General features: G+C 44.1%; 1 protein-coding gene and 9 non-coding genes across 10 annotated transcripts; 1 reads left to right on the top strand and 9 right to left on the bottom strand.

The window, feature by feature from the left end:
- Positions 1–2,714: 2,714 nt before the first annotated feature.
- Positions 2,715–2,833, bottom strand: LOC148315408 (5S ribosomal RNA). The gene has a single exon (XR_015841204.1). It is a non-coding gene; the product is annotated as a 5S ribosomal RNA (ribosomal RNA).
- Positions 2,834–3,831: 998 nt separating this feature from the next.
- Positions 3,832–3,950, bottom strand: LOC148315407 (5S ribosomal RNA). Its single transcript, XR_015841113.1, has one exon. It is a non-coding gene; the product is annotated as a 5S ribosomal RNA (ribosomal RNA).
- Positions 3,951–8,220: 4,270 nt separating this feature from the next.
- LOC148315406 (5S ribosomal RNA) lies at positions 8,221–8,339 on the bottom strand. Its single transcript, XR_015841010.1, has one exon. It is a non-coding gene; the product is annotated as a 5S ribosomal RNA (ribosomal RNA).
- Positions 8,340–9,343: 1,004 nt separating this feature from the next.
- Positions 9,344–9,462, bottom strand: LOC148315405 (5S ribosomal RNA). The gene has a single exon (XR_015841181.1). It is a non-coding gene; the product is annotated as a 5S ribosomal RNA (ribosomal RNA).
- Positions 9,463–10,454: 992 nt separating this feature from the next.
- LOC148315404 (5S ribosomal RNA) lies at positions 10,455–10,573 on the bottom strand. The gene has a single exon (XR_015841009.1). It is a non-coding gene; the product is annotated as a 5S ribosomal RNA (ribosomal RNA).
- Positions 10,574–14,579: 4,006 nt separating this feature from the next.
- LOC148315403 (uncharacterized) lies at positions 14,580–15,635 on the top strand. The gene has a single exon (XM_088287491.1). The coding sequence runs from the start codon at positions 14,580–14,582 to the stop codon at positions 15,633–15,635; it is 1,056 nt and encodes a 351-aa protein (XP_088143617.1).
- Positions 15,636–17,031: 1,396 nt separating this feature from the next.
- Positions 17,032–17,150, bottom strand: LOC148315402 (5S ribosomal RNA). Its single transcript, XR_015841008.1, has one exon. It is a non-coding gene; the product is annotated as a 5S ribosomal RNA (ribosomal RNA).
- A 7,791-nt stretch (positions 17,151–24,941) lies between these two features.
- LOC148315401 (5S ribosomal RNA) lies at positions 24,942–25,060 on the bottom strand. The gene has a single exon (XR_015841007.1). It is a non-coding gene; the product is annotated as a 5S ribosomal RNA (ribosomal RNA).
- A 992-nt stretch (positions 25,061–26,052) lies between these two features.
- Positions 26,053–26,171, bottom strand: LOC148315400 (5S ribosomal RNA). Its single transcript, XR_015841111.1, has one exon. It is a non-coding gene; the product is annotated as a 5S ribosomal RNA (ribosomal RNA).
- A 993-nt stretch (positions 26,172–27,164) lies between these two features.
- Positions 27,165–27,283, bottom strand: LOC148315399 (5S ribosomal RNA). The gene has a single exon (XR_015841155.1). It is a non-coding gene; the product is annotated as a 5S ribosomal RNA (ribosomal RNA).
- Between the last annotated feature and the right edge of the window lie 217 nt (positions 27,284–27,500).

The raw sequence follows: 27,500 nt of genomic DNA, 5'->3' as shown, positions 1-27,500 counted from the left end.
GAGTCCGTAAAAGATATATACCATGCTGGACACCAGAATGTGAGGAAATATTAAAATCCTATGAGGAAACCCAGAATCCAGATACTGGAGAGAAATTGCTGGAGAGACTGCAGGAGGAGAGACAGAGAAGATGGAAACGGTAGAGAGCATGGATTTCACAAGATCCAGTAGACATGCATGGAAACTGATTAAAAAACTGGACGGGGGTGGAAAAAAGAGCAAACAGTCTAACGTAGTGAGCCCTGATAGTGTTGCAATTAATATAAGAGGAAGAGGAGCTCACACCCCTGACTACAAGTTCGAAACCACCATAAAGAAAAGGTACCAGCAGCTAATCAGAGACATGCCAGAAGAAGACGGGTTCTCCCACCCAGTGAGCGAAGAGGAGGTGAAAGCAGCACTCAGAGCAACGAAGTCAGGCAAGGCAGCAGGAGTTGATGGGATCTACCCAGATATGTTGAAACACCTGGGTCCAGCTGCGATTAAATGGATGGCATCTGCTATCACTGATGCAATAAACATGGGTAGATACTGCCATCTCTGGAAAAGAGCTAGGGTCATAGCCATCTTAAAACCGGGGAAATCACCAGAAGACCCAAATAACTACAGACCAATATCCCTGCTATGCAGTATGTATAAGATAATGGAGAGGATAATCCTAACCAGAATAACACCAACCCTGGAGCTGAATATTCCTTGCCAGCAGGCAGGATTTAGAAAGCACAGAAGCACCACAGAACAGGTACTGGCTCTAACAACATTCATAGAGGCAGGATACCAAAGAAAACTAAAAAGTGGTGCTATATTTGTAGATCTCTCGGCTGCATATGATACAGTGTGGAGAGAAGGACTCCTGTATAAGGTAGCCAACATCATCAAAAGTAAAGCTATAGCCAATATAATTGCATCTATGACTGCAAAGAGGCACTTCAGAGTGTGCCTGGGGGACCAAACAAGCCGAGAATTTAGCATTAAAAATGGAGTCCCACAGGGATCTGTAATTTCACCAGCACTATTCAATGTTTACATATCAGACCTACCAGATACAGAATCCTGGAAATTCGGTTATGCGGATGACTGGGCATTGGTAACCCAAGACAGGGATTTTGGTACAATCGAGAGAACATTATCGCTGGACATAGCGTTGCTCTCAAATTACTTTAAAAGATGGTACCTAAGAATGAACAGAACCAAGACAGTGGTAACAACATTCCATCTAACCAACCAGCAAGCTAATTACAAGCTAAGGGTGGAAATAGAGGGGGAAAACCTGCCGGTGGATTGTGAACCAAAATATCTAGGGGTAACTCTAGACAGAACACTCACCTACAGGAAACACCTAGAAAATACAGCCCAGAAGCTGAAATCAAGAGTGGCACTAATCCGTAAACTTACGGGAACAGGTTGGGGTGCCAACCAAAACGTTCTACGGACGTCAGTCATGGCACTGTGCTACAGCGTGGCTGAATATTGCAGCCCAGTATGGGGCCGGTGTGCACATACATCCAAAGTTGATGTCCAGCTGAATGAAGCAATGAGACTGATATCGGGCGCCATACGTTCTACTCCTATAAACTGGCTTCCAACAATGTGCAACATTGAACCTCCAGCAGTAAGAAGAAAGCAGGCAACACAGATCATGCAACAAAATATATTGGCACTCCCGGAGGAGGCTCCCCTGTGTCGGGCCCTAGCACACAACCCAGGAGGGCACCGCCTGAGATCCAGAAGACCCTTCAGCCAAGAACGGGAATCAGAGCACACGTCAGCAGATAGGTGGCGCGACCTATGGAGAGGAAATGTACCTGTTGGAGGCGAGAGAATTGGAGACCCCACTGAGAAGCTCCCAGGCTACAATGGAACCAGCAGGAGAGAGTGGACATCCTACAACAGGATCCTTTGCAAACAAGGACATACAGCCCAAAATTTGCAAAGATGGGGGACAGTGGCTACGCAAGCATGCCCCTGGTGTAACCATGAGTGTCAAAATATGGACCATCTGATTATAGACTGCCCTTATACATCGAAAGAGGGAGGGTATGATACGGTATTCCAGTGTGGAGATGAATTCAAGGCATGGCTTTCAGGGATGAGACAGGAGGTGTGAAAACCACACGAAACTACTACATACACCAATAACTTGGGGGGGCGTTCACTGCTATCCACCCATGGTCATGTACCATTTATTTGACATTATTTAAATTAAATTGGAATAAATGGAAGAATAAAGTGGAACTAATAAAATAATAACCAATGATATAACCAGTGAAGCTAAAAAAAATGAATGAAGCTTCTCCACACCTGCTAATTGCCACATTAACTATACTTCCCTTTATTGCATTCAGTAAACGCCATTTTTTAAAATTGATTCATTAACTTTTTATTTAGTAAACACTCACTGCACCAACCCAACCGGACTGCATCGGGTCATATGTCTGCTACACCTGTAGACTCCGAGGGCACCCTTTTGGTCTTAATGTGTGGCTCCGGAGCCACAGTCAAGTCTCCAGACACGCATTTGCAAATTGCCACACGCATTTGCGAGTCGTCCACGGCGAGACTGTAGCAACACCCAAAGGCAGGGGACGCTGAATGTTGGCAATTTGTGCTCTCAGCCTGTCAGGCGAATATGTGGAAATTTATAAAAAAGCAGCTCGCATACTTGCTTACATTTGTCAAAGTTTTTTTTATTTATTTATTTTTTGCGGTGCAAAAGCTTACAGCACCTGGTATTCCCAGGCAGTCTCCCATCCAAGTACTAACCAGGCCCGACCCTGCTTAGCTTCCGAGATCGGACGAGATCGCGCGTTCTCAGGGTAGTATGGCCGTAAGCGAGAATTCCTTTCAAAATTTTGCATTTTATACATGTTGTCTTTATTGTGGCAAACACTTCAATCCAAAAATACGTAACAAGAATCTAACTATAACCACAGTCACAAATGTGTCACAACAATCTACAATGCATGATTGAAGTCACAGATATATGACAAATATCAGCAAATGTGTACAATGATTTGTTGGCACATACACATGGTTAAATGCGGACAAAAATCCGTAGATGGGCGACCTGTAAAAACGGGACCTTTTCTTACAGGTGACGTTTGCTACAGTCCTGCCGCGGACGACTCGCAAATGCGTGATCTGATTTGCAAATGCGTGTCAGGAGACTTGTGTGTGGCACCGTAGCTACACATTCGGACCACATGGGGGCACTAATATTATACCAGCCCCGTACCACCAATATATACACCAATAACTTGGGGGGGCGTTCACTGCTATCCACCCATGGTCATGTACCATTTATTTGACATTATTTAAATTAAATTGGAATAAATGGAAGAATAAAGTGGAACTAATAAAATAAGAACCAATGATATAACCAGTGAAGCTAAAAAAAATGAATGAAGCTTCTCCACACCTGCTAATTGCCACATTAACTATACTTCCCTTTATTGCATTCAGTAAACGCCATTTTTTAAAATTGATTCATTAACTTTTTATTTAGTAAACACTCACTGCACCAACCCAACCGGACTGCATCGGGTCATATGTCTGCTACACCTGTAGACTCCGAGGGTACCCTTTTGGTCTTAATGTGTGGCTCCGGAGCCACAGTCAAGTCTCCAGACACGCATTTGCAAATTGCCACACGCATTTGCGAGTCGTCCACGGCGAGACTGTAGCAACACCCAAAGGCAGGGGACGCTGAATGTTGGCAATTTGTGCTCTCAGCCTGTCAGGCGAATATGTGGAAATTTATAAAAAAGCAGCTCGCATACTTGCTTACATTTGTCAAAGTTTTTTTTATTCATTTATTTTTTGCGGTGCAAAAGCTTACAGCACCTGGTATTCCCAGGCGGTCTCCCATCCAAGTACTAACCAGGCCCGACCCTGCTTAGCTTCCGAGATCGGACGAGATCGGGCGTTCTCAGGGTAGTATGGCCGTATGCGAGAATTCCTTTCAAAATTTTGCATTTTATACATGTTGTCTTTATTGTGGCAAATACTTCAATCCAAAAATATGTAACAAGAATCTGAAACTATAACCACAGTCACAAATGTGTCACAACAATCCACAATGCATGATTGAAGTCACAGATATATGACAAATATCAGCAAATGTGTACAATGATTTGTTGGCACATACACATGGTTAAATGCGGACAAAAATCCGTAGATGGGCGACCTGTAAAAACGGGACCTTTTCTTACAGGTGACGTTTGCTACAGTCCTGCCGCGGACGACTCGCAAATGCGTGTGCTGATTTGCAAATGCGTGTCAGGAGACTTGTGTGGGGCTCCGTAGCTACACATTCGGACCACATGGGGGCACTAATATTATACCAGCCCCGTACCACCAATATATACACCAAGCCTCCACGACCGGGATTCCCACGTTGTCGTCGTGTGGAGGCTTGAGCGGCTCCCTGGAGTGCAGCCAGCATTCTGGGGGCCTGACTAAGAGGAATCCCACCCTGGTGGTCGAACCAAGCGTTAAAAACTTGCTCTCGACTACACACCTCAAAAATGGAAATGGAAGCTCAAAGAAGGAATATTCATACTGGATCGGCCGTCGCCCAGGATAACCAGGTCCGCGTTGGTGCAGTAGAGAGTCCTGCAACTTCGAAAAATACGCGAGACTCAGTTAATGATGACCTAAATGACAATGTAGTGACAGTAGGAGGAGGACTGAGGATAATCTCATTGAATGTGGAGGGTATATCGATGGCTAAGTGTGAGTTGATGGCGCAGATGCTGAGGGAGAAAGATGTACAAGTGTTGGCACTGCAGGAAACTCATCTGACTAAAGAATCGCCCCCATCGAGATACAGTATATCCAGCTTCATACCCATCACGAGAATAGATCATCAACAGTACGGAACCATGATATATGTACATGAAGACATCCCTGCCATAGACAGAGGATCCTCTATGGACGAACACAATATACACAGGTCAGAGATTGAGGTGCTGGGTACAACAGTGGTCAACATATACAAGCCTCCAAATACAAGCTGGCCAATTAGTGTCCTCCCACAATACCAACATCAATCTATAATATTAGGAGACTTCAATAGCCACCACACATCGTGGGGATACACAGAGCCCGACCCAGCTGGAATCCAGCTCAGCAACTGGGCAGAAATAAATAATCTCCACCTCCTTTACCATCCAAATGAACCAGGCACCTTCCACTCAGCACGGTGGCAGAGGGAATACACACCTGACCTGACCTTCGTTACGAGGGACACAGATGGCATATCAATGCCAGCACATCGAAGAGTGCTGGGTAACTTCCCAAGGTCCCAGCACCGACCAATATTGATAAAAACAGGAATCAACATACCAGTCACACAATCTCTACCCCTGCCAAGATGGAACTTTAGAAAGGCAAACTGGCAGGGTTTCGCAGAGCAAGTGGATAAGACATGCAAGCGAATCCCAGCAAAACAGGAGAATATAATTAGGTTCAATAAACTCATTCAGAGCAGTGCAAAAAAGCACATACCCCGGGGAGTCCGTAAAAGATATATACCATGCTGGACACCAGAATGTGAGGAAATATTAAAATCCTATGAGGAAACCCAGAATCCAGATACTGGAGAGAAATTGCTGGAGAGACTGCAGGAGGAGAGACAGAGAAGATGGAAACGGTAGAGAGCATGGATTTCACAAGATCCAGTAGACATGCATGGAAACTGATTAAAAAACTGGACGGGGGTGGAAAAAAGAGCAAACAGTCTAACGTAGTGAGCCCTGATAGTGTTGCAATTAATATAAGAGGAAGAGGAGCTCACACCCCTGACTACAAGTTCGAAACCACCATAAAGAAAAGGTACCAGCAGCTAATCAGAGACATGCCAGAAGAAGACGGGTTCTCCCACCCAGTGAGCGAAGAGGAGGTGAAAGCAGCACTCAGAGCAACGAAGTCAGGCAAGGCAGCAGGAGTTGATGGGATCTACCCAGATATGTTGAAACACCTGGGTCCAGCTGCGATTAAATGGATGGCATCTGCTATCACTGATGCAATAAACATGGGTAGATACTGCCATCTCTGGAAAAGAGCTAGGGTCATAGCCATCTTAAAACCGGGGAAATCACCAGAAGACCCAAATAACTACAGACCAATATCCCTGCTATGCAGTATGTATAAGATAATGGAGAGGATAATCCTAACCAGAATAACACCAACCCTGGAGCTGAATATTCCTTGCCAGCAGGCAGGATTTAGAAAGCACAGAAGCACCACAGAACAGGTACTGGCTCTAACAACATTCATAGAGGCAGGATACCAAAGAAAACTAAAAAGTGGTGCTATATTTGTAGATCTCTCGGCTGCATATGATACAGTGTGGAGAGAAGGACTCCTGTATAAGGTAGCCAACATCATCAAAAGTAAAGCTATAGCCAATATAATTGCATCTATGACTGCAAAGAGGCACTTCAGAGTGTGCCTGGGGGACCAAACAAGCCGAGAATTTAGCATTAAAAATGGAGTCCCACAGGGATCTGTAATTTCACCAGCACTATTCAATGTTTACATATCAGACCTACCAGATACAGAATCCTGGAAATTCGGTTATGCGGATGACTGGGCATTGGTAACCCAAGACAGGGATTTTGGTACAATCGAGAGAACATTATCGCTGGACATAGCGTTGCTCTCAAATTACTTTAAAAGATGGTACCTAAGAATGAACAGAACCAAGACAGTGGTAACAACATTCCATCTAACCAACCAGCAAGCTAATTACAAGCTAAGGGTGGAAATAGAGGGGGAAAACCTGCCGGTGGATTGTGAACCAAAATATCTAGGGGTAACTCTAGACAGAACACTCACCTACAGGAAACACCTAGAAAATACAGCCCAGAAGCTGAAATCAAGAGTGGCACTAATCCGTAAACTTACGGGAACAGGTTGGGGTGCCAACCAAAACGTTCTACGGACGTCAGTCATGGCACTGTGCTACAGCGTGGCTGAATATTGCAGCCCAGTATGGGGCCGGTGTGCACATACATCCAAAGTTGATGTCCAGCTGAATGAAGCAATGAGACTGATATCGGGCGCCATACGTTCTACTCCTATAAACTGGCTTCCAACAATGTGCAACATTGAACCTCCAGCAGTAAGAAGAAAGCAGGCAACACAGATCATGCAACAAAATATATTGGCACTCCCGGAGGAGGCTCCCCTGTGTCGGGCCCTAGCACACAACCCAGGAGGGCACCGCCTGAGATCCAGAAGACCCTTCAGCCAAGAACGGGAATCAGAGCACACGTCAGCAGATAGGTGGCGCGACCTATGGAGAGGAAATGTACCTGTTGGAGGCGAGAGAATTGGAGACCCCACTGAGAAGCTCCCAGGCTACAATGGAACCAGCAGGAGAGAGTGGACATCCTACAACAGGATCCTTTGCAAACAAGGACATACAGCCCAAAATTTGCAAAGATGGGGGACAGTGGCTACGCAAGCATGCCCCTGGTGTAACCATGAGTGTCAAAATATGGACCATCTGATTATAGACTGCCCTTATACATCGAAAGAGGGAGGGTATGATACGGTATTCCAGTGTGGAGATGAATTCAAGGCATGGCTTTCAGGGATGAGACAGGAGGTGTGAAAACCACACGAAACTACTACATACACCAATAACTTGGGGGGGCGTTCACTGCTATCCACCCATGGTCATGTACCATTTATTTGACATTATTTAAATTAAATTGGAATAAATGGAAGAATAAAGTGGAACTAATAAAATAATAACCAATGATATAACCAGTGAAGCTAAAAAAAATGAATGAAGCTTCTCCACACCTGCTAATTGCCACATTAACTATACTTCCCTTTATTGCATTCAGTAAACGCCATTTTTTAAAATTGATTCATTAACTTTTTATTTAGTAAACACTCACTGCACCAACCCAACCGGACTGCATCGGGTCATATGTCTGCTACACCTGTAGACTCCGAGGGCACCCTTTTGGTCTTAATGTGTGGCTCCGGAGCCACAGTCAAGTCTCCAGACACGCATTTGCAAATTGCCACACGCATTTGCGAGTCGTCCACGGCGAGACTGTAGCAACACCCAAAGGCAGGGGACGCTGAATGTTGGCAATTTGTGCTCTCAGCCTGTCAGGCGAATATGTGGAAATTTATAAAAAAGCAGCTCGCATACTTGCTTACATTTGTCAAAAGTTTTTTTTATTTTTGCGGTGCAAAAGCTTACAGCACCTGGTATTCCCAGGCGGTCTCCCATCCAAGTACTAACCAGGCCCGACCCTGCTTAGCTTCCGAGATCGGACGAGATCGGGCGTTCTCAGGGTAGTATGGCCGTAAGCGAGAATTCCTTTCAAAATTTCGCATTTTATACATGTTGTCTTTATTGTGGCAAATACTTCAATCCAAAAATACGTAACAAGAATCTGAAACTATAACCACAGTCACAAATGTGTCACAACAATCTACAATGCATGATTGAAGTCACAGATATATGACAAATATCAGCAAATGTGTACAATGATTTGTTGGCACATACACATGGTTAAATGCGGACAAAAATCCGTGGATGGGCGACCTGTAAAAACGGGACCTTTTCTTACAGGTGACGTTTGCTACAGTCCTGCCGCGGACGACTCGCAAATGCGTGTGCTGATTTGCAAATGCGTGTCAGGAGACTTGTGTGTGGCTCCGTAGCTACACATTCGGACCACATGGGGGCACTAATATTATACCAGCCCCGTACCACCAATATATACACCAATAACTTGGGGGGGCGTTCACTGCTATCCACCCATGGTCATGTACCATTTATTTGACATTATTTAAATTAAATTGGAATAAATGGAAGAATAAAGTGGAACTAATAAAATAAGAACCAATGATATAACCAGTGAAGCTAAAAAAAATGAATGAAGCTTTTCCACACCTGCTAATTGCCACATTAACTATACTTCCCTTTATTGCATTCAGTAAACGCCATTTTTTAAAATTGATTCATTAACTTTTTATTTAGTAAACACTCACTGCACCAACCCAACCGGACTGCATCGGGTCAAATGTCTGCTACACCTGTAGACTCCGAGGGTACCCTTTTGGTCTTAATGTGTGGCTCCGGAGCTACAGTCAAGTCTCCAGACACGCATTTGCAAATTGCCACATGCACGTATTTGCGAGTCGTCCACGGCGAGACTGTAGCAACACCCAAAGGCAGGGGACGCTGAATGTTGGCAATTTGTGCTCTCAGCCTGTCAGGCGAATATGTGGAAATTTATAAAAAAGCAGCTCGCCTACTTGCTTACATTTGTCATAGTTTTTTTTATTTATTTATTTTTTGCGGTGCAAATGCTTACAGCACCTGGTATTCCCAGGCGGTCTCCCATCCAAGTACTAACCAGGCCCGACCCTTTTTAGCTTCCGAGATCAGACGAGATCGGGCGCTCTCAGGGTAGTATGGCCGTAAGCGAGAATTCCTTTCAAAATTTTGCATTTTATACATGTTGTCTTTATTGTGGCAAATACTTCAATCCAAAAATACGTAACAAGAATCTGAAACTATAACCACAGTCACAAATGTGTCACAACAATCTACAATGCATGATTGAAGTCACAGATATATGACAAATATCAGCAAATGTGTACAATGATTTGTTGGCACATACACATGGTTAAATGCGGACAAAAATCCGTGGATGGGCGACCTGTAAAAACGGGACCTTTTCTTACAGGTGACGTTTGCTACAGTCCTGCCGCGGACGACTCGCAAATGCGTGTGCTGATTTGCAAATGCGTGTCAGGAGACTTGTGTGTGGCTCCGTAGCTACACATTCGGACCACATGGGGGCACTAATATTATACCAGCCCCGAACCACCAATATATACACCAATAACTTGGGGGGGCGTTCACTGCTATCCACCCATGGTCATGTACCATTTATTTGACATTATTTAAATTAAATTGGAATAAATGGAAGAATAAAGTGGAACTAATAAAATAAGAACCAATGATATAACCAGTGAAGCTAAAAAAAATGAATGAAGCTTCTCCACACCTGCTAATTGCCACATTAACTATACTTCCCTTTATTGCATTCAGTAAACGCCATTTTTTAAAATTGATTCATTAACTTTTTATTTCGTAAACACTCACTGCACCAACCCAACCGGACTGCATCGGGTGATATGTCTGCTACACTGGAAGACTCCGAGGGTACCCTTTTGGTCTTAATGTGTGGCTCCGGAGGCACAGTCAAGTCTCCAGACACGCATTTGCAAATTGCCACACGCATTTGCGAGTCGTCCACGGCGAGACTGTAGCAACATCCAAAGGCAGGGGACGCTGAATGTTGGCAATTTGTGCTCTCAGCCTGTCAGGCGAATATGTGGAAATTTATAAAAAAGCAGCTCGCATACTTGCTTACATTTGTCAAAAGTTTTTTTTATTTTTGCGGTGCAAAAGCTTACAGCACCTGGTATTCCCAGGCGGTCTCCCATCCAAGTACTAACCAGGCCCGACCCTGCTTAGCTTCCGAGATCGGACGAGATCGGGCGTTCTCAGGGTAGTATGGCCGTAAGCGAGAATTCCTTTCAAAATTTTGCATTTTATACATGTTGTCTTTATTGTGGCAAATACTTCAATCCAAAAATACGTAACAAGAATCTGAAACTATAACCACAGTCACAAATGTGTCACAACAATCTACAATGCATGATTGAAGTCACAGATATATGACAAATATCAGCAAATGTGTACAATGATTTGTTGGCACATACACATTGTAAGAGCCATTTTTTACGTTAAGGTATGTTTGCTTTAAACCTCCCACCACTTGGGTGCAGTGTGGTATCCATTGGCCACAGGGCTATTTAATCAATGGGCTAACAAGACCCAGGTGGTTACTATTGGGGAGGCAAAAAGTTTTAGACCGTGACCGTGACAAGGTGGGAAAAATGGTGTGAGCTGACTTGACGGACAATTGGACGACTTTACTTTGGAAAAAGCGGAACGGACACGCGTCGAAACAACCCAGGCCAGTAGTAACCATAGTGACTCGTTTGATAGGGAAAAGGGTCACTACAATTTAAGTCTAAAACTTGGCTTCGAGCGAGTGAAGATACGTTTGCTTCAAAGTAAGGACAGCGCAGCTGAAAGGGAGCGGCGGATCGAATGGCTTTCTTGTCGCCTTGGGGACAACGTTGGATGATTGCTGATGTTTGGATGTCATCTGCCCAAATTGTTTGCTCGTTTGGAATTATTTGGAACCGGAGCCACGCAGCCGCGGCTCTCTAACCAACAAATTGGAACATCAATACACTTCTATGCCGGCCAACGCCAAGGTATTTGTAGCGCTACACTAATGGCCATTTAGTAGATTGCTGTAAATGTGTGCACACAACTTTGCGCATGAAATCCAATGCATTGGTGGTAATTGAGGGAACGTTACGGGGCGCGTTTGCAATTTGAATTAGACTGTGCGCGTGTACAACTTACGGAAGGTTGCACGGGTAAGCGAGTGATCAAAGGATTTTGTATCAACATAAATATGAGTAGAGAAGAGGACCTCGAAAAAGCTGAACTTTGGACTGAGACACCTAAGCAAGATGATTTAGGGATTGAGGAAGGGGGTCCTTCTGTAAAAAAGCGCTCCGTTAAAATGACTGAAAGGGCCTTTTTGGCAAAGATAGAAACACTGCAAAAAGAGAGAAAAAACAAGTTGCAAAGGGCAGCAAGCCTCAAGCAGACAATTATTAATTTGATGGGTGTCAAAGGTTTTGTTTCAGAGGTAAAATGTACATTTGACAAATACACTAAACTATGTGATGAAGCTGTTGCACATCACGAAGCTTTATTGAAATTTATGCCACCTGAAGAGTGTGAAAGGCATGAAATGTGGTTTAAAGTAAAAGCGCTCGCTATCGATGAATTTGTTTCAGAAGTAAATAAGTGGTTGGGTAGCAATGAATGTTGCTGGCAAAATGAAGATATGGAGGACAATAATGATGAAATGAAACATCAAAGAATTGGACCTCACAGCGAGGAAGTCCTAGTGGAACCCCATGACAGCATTAGCAATGTAATTTCCAATACTTCCTCAAAGCGCAGTAGGTCTACTACAACATCTTTACGCCGACAAATGGAGGCAGAACAAGCTGTGATCATGGCGCGTGCTGCTGCACTTAAGAAAAAGCACGCTTTGGAAGAACAAGCAGAGGACATTAGAAGGAAACAGGAACAACTGGAAATAGAAACAGAACTAGCTGCATCTGCTGCAAAATTGATGACGTTAAAATCCTCTTCATTTAACAGTGTTGCTAGTAAACAAAGCAAACATTCAGATGGAATGTCATCCTACTTGAAATCCCAAACTAATGCAGCACTAAGGAACCCAGCGCCGAAGATGGAAGCAACAGCCAGAACACAGGCACATCAACCAAATATGAATCTCAGTAGTCAAGCAGCACCGCATTCTCAAAGCATCAGAGATCGAACCAGGATACAAGCATGGCAAACATCTGCAACACAGGAAACCCAGTCAAATATAAATCCCAGTGCTCAAGTTGCACACCCGTTGCAAAACAACAATGTACTCTACAGGCTGTTACACAAGCAAAACGAAATAACAGCACTTTTAGCACAAACACAAAGTTCCCAGTTGTTACCACGCAGAGAAGTGCCTTGTTTTAATGGAGACCCTCTACAATTTCGGACCTTTATGAGAACCTTTGAACGTTGTGTGGAAGCAAAGGTGCAAAGGGAGGACTGTTTATTCTATTTGGAACAATACACTGGGGGCCAACCTAAAGAACTAGTTCGCAGCTGCCAACACCTACCACCGGACAGAGCCTATGATGCAGCCAAAACCCTACTTATTAAACATTTCGGAAATGAATTGAAAATCACAGCCGCCTATGTGAATAAAATAACACAATGGCCAACTGTAAAGGCAGAGGATAAAAGGGGTCTACAAGACTATGCATTGTGCTTGGCCGAGTGCTGTAATGCAATGAAAGAACTCCGATATTTGGATGAACTCAATATGCCAGCAAACATGAAACTAATAACTCAGAAGCTTCCTTATAAACTCAGAGAGCGTTGGAGAGAGAGGGCTTGCAGCATCTATGAAACGCAAGGTCATAGGGCAGGTTTCAAGGACATTGTAAGATTTGTTGAATATCAAGTCAAGATCATTTCGGATCCAATCTTTGGTGATATCCAAAACACCACAATTGACACAAACAGGAGCAACAAAACTCAAGCAAGCAAGGCATATTTGCAACAAAAATCACAATCCAGGGGAAACACCTTTGCAACTGCTGTTATGTTCAATGAAGAAGCTGCGGGTACAAACAATAGAAATGTACAAACTCAAACACAAACTGCACTGCCTACAACTGATAACAGTCGCTGTTTGTATTGTACACGACAACATGCATTGGATCAATGTTCAGAATTGAAAAGGAAACCTCATAGAGAGAAGCTGGACTTTCTCAAGGCGAAAGGAGTGTGCTTCGGCTGCCTGCACACAGGGCACATGAGCAAGGACTGCAGTAACCGCATATTGTGCAAAATATGCACCCAAAGTCACCCCAGTGTTCTCCATATCGAAAAAAGGGAAAGAAGTGAAGAGGAAAAGCGGCCAAAAGGACAGCCACAGGGAGCACCAGTGAGTGGCACAAGTGTTTCCACGTGTGGACATACAGGGGCCGGCGGCAGTAATGGCATTCTGTCAATCTTACCTGTTAATGTCAAATCTACAAAAGGAAACAAAGTGGTTCAAACATACGCTTTTTTGGATCCAGGAAGTACTGACACTTTCTGCTCCGAAAGTTTAAAGGAAAAACTAAACCTCAAAGGCAAAGGAACCAGTATTCATATACGAACTATGACCCACAACACCACTATGCCAAGCTACATGATTGAAGGCTTGGAAATATGTGGTTTGAGCAACAACCATTATTATCAGCTTCCCACCACATTCACACAGAAACAAATGCCAGTATCTGTAGACAATTTAATCAGCGAAAGGGAGTTAAAGAAATGGTCTTATCTTAAGGATGCGCACATTCCTCGTATCAGCGCTAATGTTGAGTTGTTGATTGGCACAAATGCCTCAAAGGTAATGGAACCCTGGGAGGTGATCAACAGTCGCGGTGAGGGACCGTATGCTGTTAGAACTCTTCTTGGCTGGGTGATTAATGGACCTCTACAGGGAAATAGTGCAACACAGTGTGAGAATGGCCACACTCTGGCACTGGTTAATAGGATCAGTGTTGACCGACTCCAACAGTTGTTGATAAAGCAATACAATCAGGAATTCAATGAAACATCTTACAATGACAAAGAGGAGATGTCAGTAAATGAAAGGAGATTCATTGAAATAATGGAAAATTCTGTCCAATTTAAAGATGGTCATTACATGATAAAATTGCCTTTTAAAGATCAAAATGTGAAAATGCCAAATAATATTTCTGTGGCCAAGCAACGTGTTGGATCACTCAAAAGAAGACTTCAGAAGGATAAAGAGTTTCACAAGGAATATTCCACTTTCCTATCTGATGTCATTGGAATGGGATACGCAGAAATGGTTCCAGAGGAACAATTAGAGCGGGCTGAAAAGAAGGCCCAGCCAAATGGTAGAGCTGTCACTAAAGAAGAAAACGCCATAGTTAACGAAGACAGAGTGCCACATCAACAGTTACCTCCTCCACAAAACAAGAGCGAACAAGCTGTTGAGTCAAAAAAGGCCAAGAAGAAAGCCAAACAGGCAGTGAAGGAAACTGTGACAGCTGTTGTAAAGGAGCCGGAGGAAGGCACATGGGAGACAAAGGTGAGCAACAAGGAAAAGCGTGAACAACGCAAGAAGGACAAGAGTTCCAGTGATGGCTCTGCCAGTACTGGTGGTGGTGGCGGCACTCCTATGAATGCTTCTCCAGAGCAGCGCAAGGCCTCAGCATCTACTCCACCTGCCAATCAGAAGAAGAAGAAAAAAGGAGGGTCATCAAAAGTAACTGCAGAGAAGATTAATGCTGCTGTAGCCCATGTTAACACCAGTGAGGCACCAATAGTAGCAGCAGGTGTGGCTGACATTCAAGCGGTCAAGGTTCCGCACACTGTCGCTCCAAAGACTCAAGGCCCGTGGACTGCCACAAGAGAACCAGCACCATTGTGTAAGGCTGATATTGATGATTCATGGACTGTGATTGATAGGGTTCCTTCTGATCTAGTTTCTTTTACTAAACTGGGCGTTGGCGAAGCTGATCCTCAGCTGGTAGATAGCACATTATGGCTCAGTCAGCCTAAAGTAGATGACGAGTGGTCTGGATTCCATGGTGGTTCAACAGATCCCACCTCTGACTGGAACGCTCCCTCTGAAGTTTGGGGCAACTATGAGGAGCCCAAACCTCAGTCCACTCCTGTTCATGAGCTGGCCCGAAGTATACCCGCCAAACCTAATCAACTGAGTGGAGCTGCTGAGGAGGATGATAAAGATGAAAAGGACAATGGAGAGACTGCTGCTGACGGAGGTGCTAAAAATAAAAAGAAGAGGAAGAAAAAAGAAATTTCTTACCGGGGGACGTTGTTGTTGTTGTTGATTCAACAGCTCCTCGTGGATCTTGGATACTTGGAAGGATTTTAGAGACATTTCATGATAAAAGGGGTCTGGTCCGTACTGTACGTCTTCAAACCAAGACCAGCGTGCTCGATAGACCAGTGACAAAAATATGTCTACTCTGTGAGACAACTGAGTAACCATGAACACTTATTAGACACATGTTTCAAAAATACCCAGTACATAGTTTACATTATAAGAATGATTATTTGTTCTCAGTTATTTATTTTGTTTCTAACGCTTTAATTTGAGTTAACTTTAATGGCTCATTGTGTTTGAAGATTGTAATTGGTTTGCCTTCTGTCAAGCCCAATTAGGGGCCGGTGTGTAAGAGCCATTTTTTACGTTAAGGTATGTTTGCTTTAAACCTCCCACCACTTGGGTGCAGTGTGGTATCCATTGGCCACAGGGCTATTTAATCAATGGGCTAACAAGACCCAGGTGGTTACTATTGGGGAGGCAAAAAGTTTTAGACCGTGACCGTGACAAGGTGGGAAAAATGGTGTGAGCTGACTTGACGGACAATTGGACGACTTTACTTTGGAAAAAGCGGAACGGACACGCGTCGAAACAACCCAGGCCAGTAGTAACCATAGTGACTCGTTTGATAGGGAAAAGGGTCACTACACACATGGTTAAATGCGGACAAAAATCCGTAGATGGGCGACCTGTAAAAACGGGACCTTTTCTTACAGGTGACGTTTGCTACAGTCCTGCCGCGGACGACTCGCAAATGCGTGTGCTGATTTGCAAATGCGTGTCAGGAGACTTGTGTGTGGCTCCGTAGCTACACATTCGGACCACATGGGGGCACTAATATTATACCAGCCCCGTACCACCAATATATACACCAATAACTTGGGGGGGCGTTCACTGCTATCCACCCATGGTCATGTACCATTTATTTGACATTATATAAATTAAATTGGAATAAATGGAAGAATAAAGTGGAACTAATAAAATAAGAACCAATGATATAACCACTGAAGCTAAAAAAAATGAATGAAGCTTCTCCACACCTGCTAATTGCCACATTAACTATACTTCCCTTTATTGCATTCAGTAAACACCATTTTTTAAATTGATTTATTAACTTTTTATTTAGTAAACACTCACTGCACCAACCCAACCGGACTGCATCGGGTCATCTGTCTGCTACACCTGTAGACTACGAGAGTCCCCTTTTGGTCTTAATGTGGAGCTCCGGAGCCACACTCAAGTCTCCAGACACGCATTTGCAAATTGCCACACGCATTTGCGAGTCGTCCACGGCGAGACTGTAGCAACACCCAAAGGCAGGGGACGCTGAATGTTGGCATTTTGTGCTCTCAGCCTGTCAGGCGAATATGTGGAAATTTATAAAAAAGCAGCTCGCATACTTGCTTACATTTGTCAAAAGTTTTTTTTATTTTTGCGGTGCAAAAGCTTACAGCACCTGGTATTCCCAGGCGGTCTCCCATCCAAGTACTAACCAGGCCCGACCCTGCTTAGCTTCCGAGATCGGACGAGATCGGGCGTTCTCAGGGTAGTATGGCCGTAAGCGAGAATTCCTTTCAAAATTTTGCATTTTATACATGTTGTCTTTATTGTGGCAAATACTTCAATCCAAAAATACGTAACAAGAATCTGAAACTATAACCACAGTCACAAATGTGTCACAACAATCTACAATGCATGATTGAAGTCACAGATATATGACAAATATCAGCAAATGTGTACAATGATTTGTTGGCACATACACATGGTTAAATGCGGACAAAAATCCGTAGATGGGCGACCTGTAAAAACGGGACCTTTTCTTACAGGTGACGTTTGCTACAGTCCTGCCGCGGACGACTCGCAAATGCGTGTGCTGATTTGCAAATGCGTGTCAGGAGACTTGTGTGTGGCTCCGTAGCTACACATTCGGACCACATGGGGGCACTAATATTATACCAGCCCCGTACCACCAATATATACACCAATAACTTGGGGGGGCGTTCACTGCTATCCACCCATGGTCATGTACCATTTATTTGACATTATTTAAATTAAATTGGAATAAATGGAAGAATAAAGTGGAACTAATAAAATAAGAACCAATGATATAACCAGTGAAGCTAAAAAAATGAATGAAGCTTCTCCACACCTGCTAATTGCCACATTAACTAGACTTCCCTTTATTGCATTCAGTAAACACCATTTTTTTTAAATTGATTCATTAACTTTTTATTTAGTAAACACTCACTGCACCAACCCAACCGGACTGCATCGGGTCATCTGTCTGCTACACCTGTAGACTACGAGAGTCCCCTTTTGGTCTTAATGTGGAGCTCCGGAGCCACACTCAAGTCTCCAGACACGCATTTGCAAATTGCCACACGCATTTGCGAGTCGTCCACGGCGAGACTGTAGCAACACCCAAAGGCAGGGGACGCTGAATGTTGGCATTTTGTGCTCTCAGCCTGTCAGGCGAATATGTGGGAATTTATAAGAAAGCAGCTCGCATACTTGCTTACATTTGTCAAAAGTTTTTTTTATTTTTGCGGTGCAAAAGCTTACAGCACCTGGTATTCCCAGGCGGTCTCCCATCCAAGTACTAACCAGGCCCGACCCTGCTTAGCTTCCGAGATCGGACGAGATCGGGCGTTCTTTTTTTTTTTTTTTTTTTTTTTTTTTTTATTATTGTAATAAAAACATCTGTACAAATAGAGGTTTGACTCAAGATCCAAACATTCGTGAACAAACATCAGTAGGGATGTCCAACGATAGACAGTCGTAACCAAGGATGCATTTTAAAAATGAAAGTCCAGACTGTTGTCAGCAGAGAAAGTTACTAGTCCGTTGTTTACTGCCAAGTCGTCTTGAAAACGTTGGGGTCGATGTTCCTGAAGATGGGTGAGATGGGAGATGACCAACGATTTGAAGATGGACCAGTGATCGCCTTTCCTTTTTTCATGCAGGTGGATGTTTCTTGTGATGACGATGGAATGACGTGCTATGGCCAAGAGCAGCTTGAGGGCTTTGACATTTAGGCCTTTCCATGGTGAAGGGATGATACCGAACAGGAGAAGCCAGGAATTCTGGTCACCGCCACCACCGACTACCGGCGAGGGGAGTTTCACCCCCAGCCTCCTGGCAATGAGATCTTCTAGTCTGGATCTGAAATGTCGCACGACTCGGCATTGGAGAATGAGATGGTGAAAATCCTCCGGTTCCTCTCCGCACACTGGACATGTCCTGTCATAGGCACTTGGTAGAAAAGCATGCAGCGTTGTACATGGAAAGATTATCCTGTGTCTTATTTTAAAATCAGTGTTACTTACCTTGGGTGGAGTACACCAGTTAAACATGTCAGCCCAGATGGACGAGGGAGCCAGGGTGGGGTATGCCTGACGCCACGCGTTTTCTGCTGTTGGCTTTTTCAGTATTTTGGTTAGCAACACATGATAGAGTAGTTTTGTTGTGCACTCTGCCAGTCTAGTCGGTCGAGCCCCAAAGGTCAGCACATAATTTAAATCTGACTTCGTGGTGGTGTCTTCACTCTGTGACATCCGCCCCAGAAGGTGCCCCCAGTGGCAATGCACGGAGTCTCTGATTTTTCCCACTGAGCGCAACACAGTGGCCCTTCGAAAGGGAACTTTGTGGAAGCGAAACAAGGTGCGAATGCGTTCAATGTTAAAATTCCCTTTCTGGTCTAATAAATCACCCATTGTTCTGATGTGTGCACTTTCTAAAACCCCACTTAACATCCTTTCCCCACTCCCTGGCTCACCGCCCAGGAGATCGGGATTGAACCTAAGTGGAATGTTCTGCAGTTGATGGAGTGACATTGGCTCTGTCCTAACCCATGGCCGCAATGCCCACCACGCCTCTAAGATTTCTTTTTCGAAGGGGTCCAGAGGGGGGAACATCGTGCGAGGCAACATTTGGCAGAGATTGAAGACGCCGTAGCAGCCTAGACCCTCTAAAATTGGCAGAAGAAAATCCTTCCAGGGAGCTGAGAAGGCAGGATTTAAAAACTTTCTGAGCAGCTTCAAGCGTAGTGCAGCCTTTTTTGTGCCAATGTCTGTCAAATTTAAGCCACCTGCTTGGACATCACCGATCAAGGTATAGTGCCCAATGAAACCTCTTTCCCTCTTCCACATGAAATAATTAAAAGTTAAATTTAATCTATTTAAAACATTCGCGGACATGTGAGTGACAGTCAGTGAGTGAATTAATTTTGAAATACACAGGTTATTGATGACCAATATTTTCCCTTTCAGAGTTAAATTCCTGAATTTCCACATATCTAAAGTGGATTTTACTTGTGGTAAAACTGTTTCCCATTGCTGTTCATCACAACGAGAAGTGTTCTCCCCAATCCAAACACCAAGGATTTTTTGGCTGAGTGTGGCCTCTTTAAAACCCCAGGTCTTTGGCACAGCGCTGGTGGTACCAAAAACGGCCATGGTGGACTTATCAAAATTGACTTTTGCACCCGAGGCTTGGCAGAAAATGTTGAGCTCGTTGAGAGCTACACTTAGACTCTCCACGTCTCTGACAAACAGGTTTGTATCGTCTGCATACTGTAGAATCTTAACTTCGCGTCCACTTGGTGTCCAAATGCCTTTTATGCTGTTATTTTGTTTGAGGAGGGCCGCAAGTGGTTCTACAACAAGGCTAAAGAGTAGTGAGGACAGGGGGCACCCCTGTCTCACTGACCTTCCCAATTTAACAGGTCCTGTCAGTAGTCCGTTCACTTTGATTTTACTGGCTGCGTTTTTATACAGACGTTTTATCCAATTGGTAAAGGAAGACCCAAATCCAAATTTGTCAAGCACCTTCCATAAAAAAGAGTGCTCCACCCTATCAAAGGCTTTTTCGAAATCGAGGCTGACATGAATTCCGCACGAGGTAGCCATGTGTTTAGTTAAATACTTTATACTTAAAATAGTGTCTGAAATATCCCTTGTCGGAATGCTATATGACTGCGTTTCGGAGATGATGGTACCTATTACTTTTTTGAGACGAGCTGCTAAAACTTTGGCTAAGATTTTATAGTCAGTGTTCAAAAGACTAATCGGTCTATAGTTGCTCAATTGTTCAGACGCACCTTTCTTGTGTATTAACGTAACGGTACCTTCGCAAAATGATGAAGGGACCAGATCTTTTTTTTCCATGTGATGAAACAAATTGAGCAAGATAGGTGACAGCTTTTTCATAAAAGCCTTAAAGAACTCAGCCGTTAGACCATCGCAACCTGGGCTTTTTTTATTATTTAGATCTTGGATTGCCTTTGTGATTTCGAATTCGGACATTGAGTTGTCGCACATGTCTTTATCGTCCACACTCAGTACACGGTTTAAGGCGGCTATGGCCTCGGTGGCATGATCTGTCAACGGTTGTCGAAATTTGAAGAGATCAGTATAGAAAAATTCGACCTCTTCTAAAATGTCATCAATGTCCGTGACCATCGCGTGAGATTTGTGAGACCACAATTTAGAGATATATGCTTTTCCTTGTTTATTTTTTTCCAGTCCCAAAAAGTACGCTGTTGATCGCTCGCCTTCTACAGCATTTTGAGCTTTGGCCCTCAGGGCTGCCCCTCTACACTTCTTTGCTTCAAGCAGCTCGAGTTTATGTTGCAGCGAGAAAAATAACGGGTCCACAGGCCCACGTGTTATCGCCGCAGATAGAGTTATTTTCAGCAATTGGTCTCTCACAGTGTTCTCCTCTAATTTTTCCACCCAAGACTTAGCTCTACAATGATTAATTGACAATTTTTTTAAACGTAGTTTGACACTTTCCCACCAGTCTGTGATCCTGTCTACATACTTAGACTCCTCCTTTATCCCATCAAGAAAATAGTTTACTTTTGAAATAAAGCTCTCATCTTCTAGAAGCGAATTATTGAAGACCCAGAGACCTCCGGTCCGCCTGCTTTTGTATAGACATAGATCAAACGACAGTAGCGCGTGATCACTCTGTCCAGACCATGTGTACTTGGGATTGTCCAGTCTCTGCGCAAGGGAAGCAGACGCTAAGCACAAGTCAATGCGCGATTGTTTAAGCGTGCCCAGTACTATTTGTTTGCGCGAGAAAGCCCTCCCCCTGAGGTTTAGGGTTCTCCAGATTTCTAACATATTGTTGTTGTTGATCAAGTTCAGTAGACAATTTCTGCTGACATCATTTTTGTAGGTGTTGTTGACACTAATGTCCAATTTACTCAGGGCGACATTGAAGTCGCCAGTCATGATTGTTCTATTGTTGACAAAAGAAAACACATGTAAGAAAAAGTCTCGTCTTTTTAGCTCCAGGTTTGGTGCATGGAGGTTGATGAGTCGGAGAGGCAATGAGCCATTAAAGTCTACCACTATAAATCTGCCCCCCGGATCAGCATGCACCAGGTTGGGGTGGCCCAATGCACAGGTCCTAGACAGGATTGCTACGCCACAAGACCTGGGGGAGCCGAGGGCTACATGTACAGAGCCACGTACCATGCGACGAATCTTGTCAACATGCTCTTGGCTCCACCAGGTCTCTTGCAGACAAAGAACATCCCACTTTGTGTTATGTAAAATGTTGTCAATTTTGAGGTTGCTCCGCAGCCCGCAGGCATTAGCTGACACAAGGAGAACAGTCATTATAAAGATAGGAGGGGAAGAGGCTTATCACTTAGACTTCTTCGATCTTCCTTTTCTCAAGCCTTCAGATTGCCTCTTTTTGGGTTCCGCTGTGCTGTGTTCCATTTTGTCATCAGACAATTTACAACTGTCATGACACTTGTCGACCGGTAAGGGGGCTTCTGCCATGTGGCATTGCGGCATCATTTGGGGCAATGATGAGCCTTCAGGCTGACCAACATTCCTCCCCACCGCAGATATCTCGCTCTCTCCCGTATCGCCGGTGCACGAGGCATTTAGGGAGGTCGGCAGGGAAAAATTGATACTGCTGATCCTTTCTGGATGTTGTTTCTTCCCCGGCCTAGGGATACAACTTTCCATAGTTGTCCCCCCCCTCTCAGGGGCAGAGAGTGGAATCTGCCCAACACTCACCCCCTTCAAAGGTTCGGCCCCGGTCGACATGGGATCAGGGGTAGGGCGATGCGCACCCCCCCCGCCTCGTTCGTGAGTAGAGCTAGGATTTTGACCTATAACTCCCTCCACTACAGGCACCCTTGTCCCACACAGCACTGTATCAGAGCTCATCTCACTATTCTCAAACAGGTGAGCTTTTGAAAGGTTTGTTTCTGGCAGGCGGACAACCGGCTTTGCGATAGTGGGACTGTCTTCCATTTCTATCGGTGCGGACACAGAAATATCCTCGCCACAAACACAAAGGACAGGGTATTGTCTGCACACACCACAACGACGAAGGTGAGTCTCATTACATTCTCTGGCATAATGCCCCTGCTTGCCACATTTCCGGCACAAGAATTCCGGACAATCCCTGTACACATGTTCCGGGGACAGGCAACCTCTACACACTTTGACCTGTCGATCATGGATCACCCTGAAATATTCAGGCCCTGAGGCAGTGATGAAGCGAGCAGAATATGGTAAAGATTTTACAGTGTCAGTAAATCTTACTTTAACAAAGCGGGTCCCGTCAGCTACATCGGTGCCCGGCCACATTTTCCTCCGTACATTGGAGGTCGCCGATACGCCCCAGGACTGAAGTTTATCATATATTTCGGAGTCTTCAATATATGCCGGCAGGTGGAGAAAGGATACGACCATTTCGTCGGTTGTTATCTCCCGACCATGTATCCGCGCCGCGCCCATCCGGAAGCCATCAAGTAGCTTCTTCTTCGCTTGAATAGAGCTAACTGTTATTTCAAATTTGTCAGAGGAAATCCTCCGACAGGCCTTAATCTGCCCACACACTTCCTTAATTCCCCTAATTAACCATAAAGGAGTGATCTCATCACCATTGTCTATGTCCAGAAATACCGTGAGGTCTTTATCAAAAATTATGCTCTCAGTCACAACATTGCTCACCATTCCATTGCTGTTCAAACCTTGTCTCTTGGTCGCCGCCAGCATGCCATCAGGCACTCGATTCAATGACTGCTCCATGGTTTGTCTTAATGAGTCCATTGAACCTGGATCCGGGAGAAAGAAGGGGGGGGATGGGGAGAAGAAACAAAAGAAACCCCCCTCCACAGCACGGAGGCTGGGAGGAGAAAAAAAAAGCTAAACAAAAACTCCCAAAAATTCAGAAAAGATTAACCAAGATTTGCCACAAAAAAAGACATAAGCCAGGAGCATAGAGCTCTGACTGTCACCTCTGCACACTCACGCAGAGTGACAATCAGGCACACCTGCAATCACTCAACCAACCACACCTGGGCGTGCTCAGGGTAGTATGGCCGTAAGCGAGAATTCGTTTCAAAATTTTGCATTTTATACATGTTGTCTTTATTGTGGCAAATACTTCAATCCAAAAATACGTAACAAGAATCTGAAACTATAACCACAGTCACAAATGTGTCACAACAATCTACAATGCATGATTGAAGTCACAGATATATGACAAATATCAGCAAATGTGTACAATGATTTGTTGGCACATACACATGGTTAAATGCGGACAAAAATCCGTAGATGGGCGACCTGTAAAAACGGGACCTTTTCTTACAGGTGACGTTTGCTACAGTCCTGCCGCGGACGACTCGCAAATGCGTGTGCTGATTTGCAAATGCGTGTCAGGAGACTTGTGTGTGGCTCCGTAGCTACACATTCGGACCACATGGGGGCACTAATATTATACCAGCCCCGTACCACCAATATATACACCAATAACTTGGGGGGGCGTTCACTGCTATCCACCCATGGTCATGTACCATTTATTTGACATTATTTAAATTAAATTGGAATAAATGGAAGAATAAAGTGGAACTAATAAAATAAGAACCAATGATATAACCAGTGAAGCTAAAAAATGAATGAAGCTTCTCCACACCTGCTAATTGCCACATTAACTATACTTCCCTTTATTGCATTCAGTAAACGCCATTTTTTAAAATTGATTCATTAACTTTTTATTTAGTAAACACTCACTGCACCAACCCAACCGGACTGCATCGGGTCATATGTCTGCTACACCTGTAGACTCCGAGGGTACCCTTTTGGTCTTAATGTGTGGCTCCGGAGCCACAGTCAAGTCTCCAGACACGCATTTGCAAATTGCCACACGCATTTGCGAGTCGTCCACGGCGAGACTGTAGCAACACCCAAAGGCAGGGGACGCTGAATGTTGGCATTTTGTGCTCTCAGCCTGTCAGGCGAATATGTGGAAATTTATAAAAAAGCAGCTCGCATACTTGCTTACATTTGTCAAAAGTTTTTTTTATTTTTGCGGTGCAAAAGCTTACAGCACCTGGTATTCCCAGGCGGTCTCCCATCCAAGTACTAACCAGGCCCGACCCTGCTTAGCTTCCGAGATCGGACGAGATCGGGCGTTCTCAGGGTAGTATGGCCGTAAGCGAGAATTCCTTTCAAAATTTTGCATTTTATACATGTTGTCTTTATTGTGGCAAATACTTCAATCCAAAAATTACTTAACAAGAATCTGAAACTATAACCACAGTCACAAATGTGTCACAACAATCTACAATGCATGATTGAAGTCACAGATATATGACAGATATCAGCAAATGTGTACAATGATTTGTTGGCACATACACATGGTTAAATGCGGACAAAAATCCGTAGATGGGCGACCTGTAAAAACGGGACCTTTTCTTACAGGTGACGTTTGCTACAGTCCTGCCGCGGACGACTCGCAAATGCGTGTGCTGATTTGCAAATGCGTGTCAGGAGACTTGTGTGTGGCTCCGTAGCTACACATTCGGACCACATGGGGGCACTAATATTATACCAGCCCCGTACCACCAATATATACACCAATAACTTGGGGGGGCGTTCACTGCTATCCACCCATGGTCATGTACCATTTATTTGACATTATTTAAATTAAATTGGAATAAATGGAAGAATAAAGTGGAACTAATAAAATAAGAACCAATGATATAACCACTGAAGCTAAAAAAAATGAATGAAGCTTCTCCACACCTGCTAATTGCCACATTAACTATACTTCCCTTTATTGCATTCAGTAAACACCATTTTTTAAATTGATTTATTAACTTTTTATTTAGTAAACACTCACTGCACCAACCCAACCGGACTGCATCGGGTCATCTGTCTGCTACACCTGTAGACTACGAGAGTCCCCTTTTGGTCTTAATGTGGAGCTCCGGAGCCACACTCAAGTCTCCAGTCACGCATTTGCAAATTGCCACACGCATTTGCGAGTCGTCCACGGCGAGACTGTAGCAACACCCAAAGGCAGGGGACGCTGAATGTTGGCATTTTGTGCTCTCAGCCTGTCAGGCGAATATGTGGAAATTTATAAAAAAGCAGCTCGCATACTTGCTTACATTTGTCAAAAGTTTTTTTTATTTTTGCGGTGCAAAAGCTTACAGCACCTGGTATTCCCAGGCGGTCTCCCATCCAAGTACTAACCAGGCCCGACCCTGCTTAGCTTCCGAGATCGGACGAGATCGGGCGTTCTCAGTGTAGTATGGCCGTAAGCGAGAATTCCTTTCAAAATTTTGCATTTTATACATGTTGTCTTTATTGTGGCAAATACTTCAATCCAAAAATACGTAACAAGAATCTGAAACTATAACCACAGTCACAAATGTGTCACAACAATCTACAATGCATGATTGAAGTCACAGATATATGACAAATATCAGCAAATGTGTACAATGATTTGTTGGCACATACACATGGTTAAATGCGGACAAAAATCCGTAGATGGGCGACCTGTAAAAACGGGACCTTTTCTTACAGGTGACGTTTGCTACAGTCCTGCCGCGGACGACTCGCAAATGCGTGTGCTGATTTGCAAATGCGTGTCAGGAGACTTGTGTGTGGCTCCGTAGCTACACATTCGGACCACATGGGGGCACTAATATTATACCAGCCCCGTACCACCAATATATACACCAATAACTTGGGGGGGCGTTCACTGCTATCCACCCATGGTCATGTACCATTTATTTGACATTATTTAAATTAAATTGGAATAAATGGAAGAATAAAGTGGAACTAATAAAATAAGAATCAATGATATAACCAGTGAAGCTAAAAAAAATGAATGAAGCTTCTCCACACCTGCTAATTGCCACATTAACTATACTTCCCTTTATTGCATTCAGTAAACACCATTTTTTAAAATTGATTCATTAACTTTTTATTTAGTAAACACTCACTGCACCAACCCAACCGGACTGCATCGGGTCATCTGTCTGCTACACCTGTAGACTACGAGAGTCCCCTTTTGGTCTTAATGTGGAGCTCCGGAGCCACACTCAAGTCTCCAGACACGCATTTGCAAATTGCCACACGCATTTGCGAGTCGTCCACGGCGAGACTGTAGCAACACCCAAAGGCAGGGGACGCTGAATGTTGGCATTTTGTGCTCTCAGCCTGTCAGGCGAATATGTGGAAATTTATAAAAAAGCAGCTCGCATACTTGCTTACATTTGTCAAAAGTTTTTTTTTATTTTTGCGGTGCAAAAGCTTACAGCACCTGGTATTCCCAGGCGGTCTCCCATCCAAGTACTAACCAGGCCCGACCCTGCTTAGCTTCCGAGATCGGACGAGATCGCGCGTTCTCAGGGTAGTATGGCCGTAAGCGAGAATTCCTTTCAAAATTTTGCATTTTATACATGTTGTCTTTATTGTGGCAAATACTTCAATCCAAAAATACGTAACAAGAATCTGAAACTATAACCACAGTCACAAATGTGTCACAACAATCTACAATGCATGATTGAAGTCACAGATATATGACAAATATCAGCAAATGTGTACAATGATTTGTTGGCACATACACATGGTTAAATGCGGACAA

Source organism: Idiotropiscis lumnitzeri, unplaced genomic scaffold (assembly GCF_059441095.1).
Source record: "Idiotropiscis lumnitzeri isolate Australia: NSW breed Sydney's pygmy pipehorse unplaced genomic scaffold, RoL_Ilum_1.0 HiC_scaffold_114, whole genome shotgun sequence".
Classification (NCBI taxonomy): Eukaryota; Metazoa; Chordata; class Actinopteri; order Syngnathiformes; family Syngnathidae; genus Idiotropiscis; species Idiotropiscis lumnitzeri.
The sequence above is the reverse complement of the archived record's forward strand: the minus strand, read 5'-3'. Positions and strand labels throughout refer to the sequence as shown.

Coding starts and splice junctions, on each gene's coding strand:
- LOC148315403 (XM_088287491.1), top strand. CDS start 14,580: ATGGTTCCAGAGGAACAATTAGAGCGGGCTGAAAAGAAGGCCCAGCCA.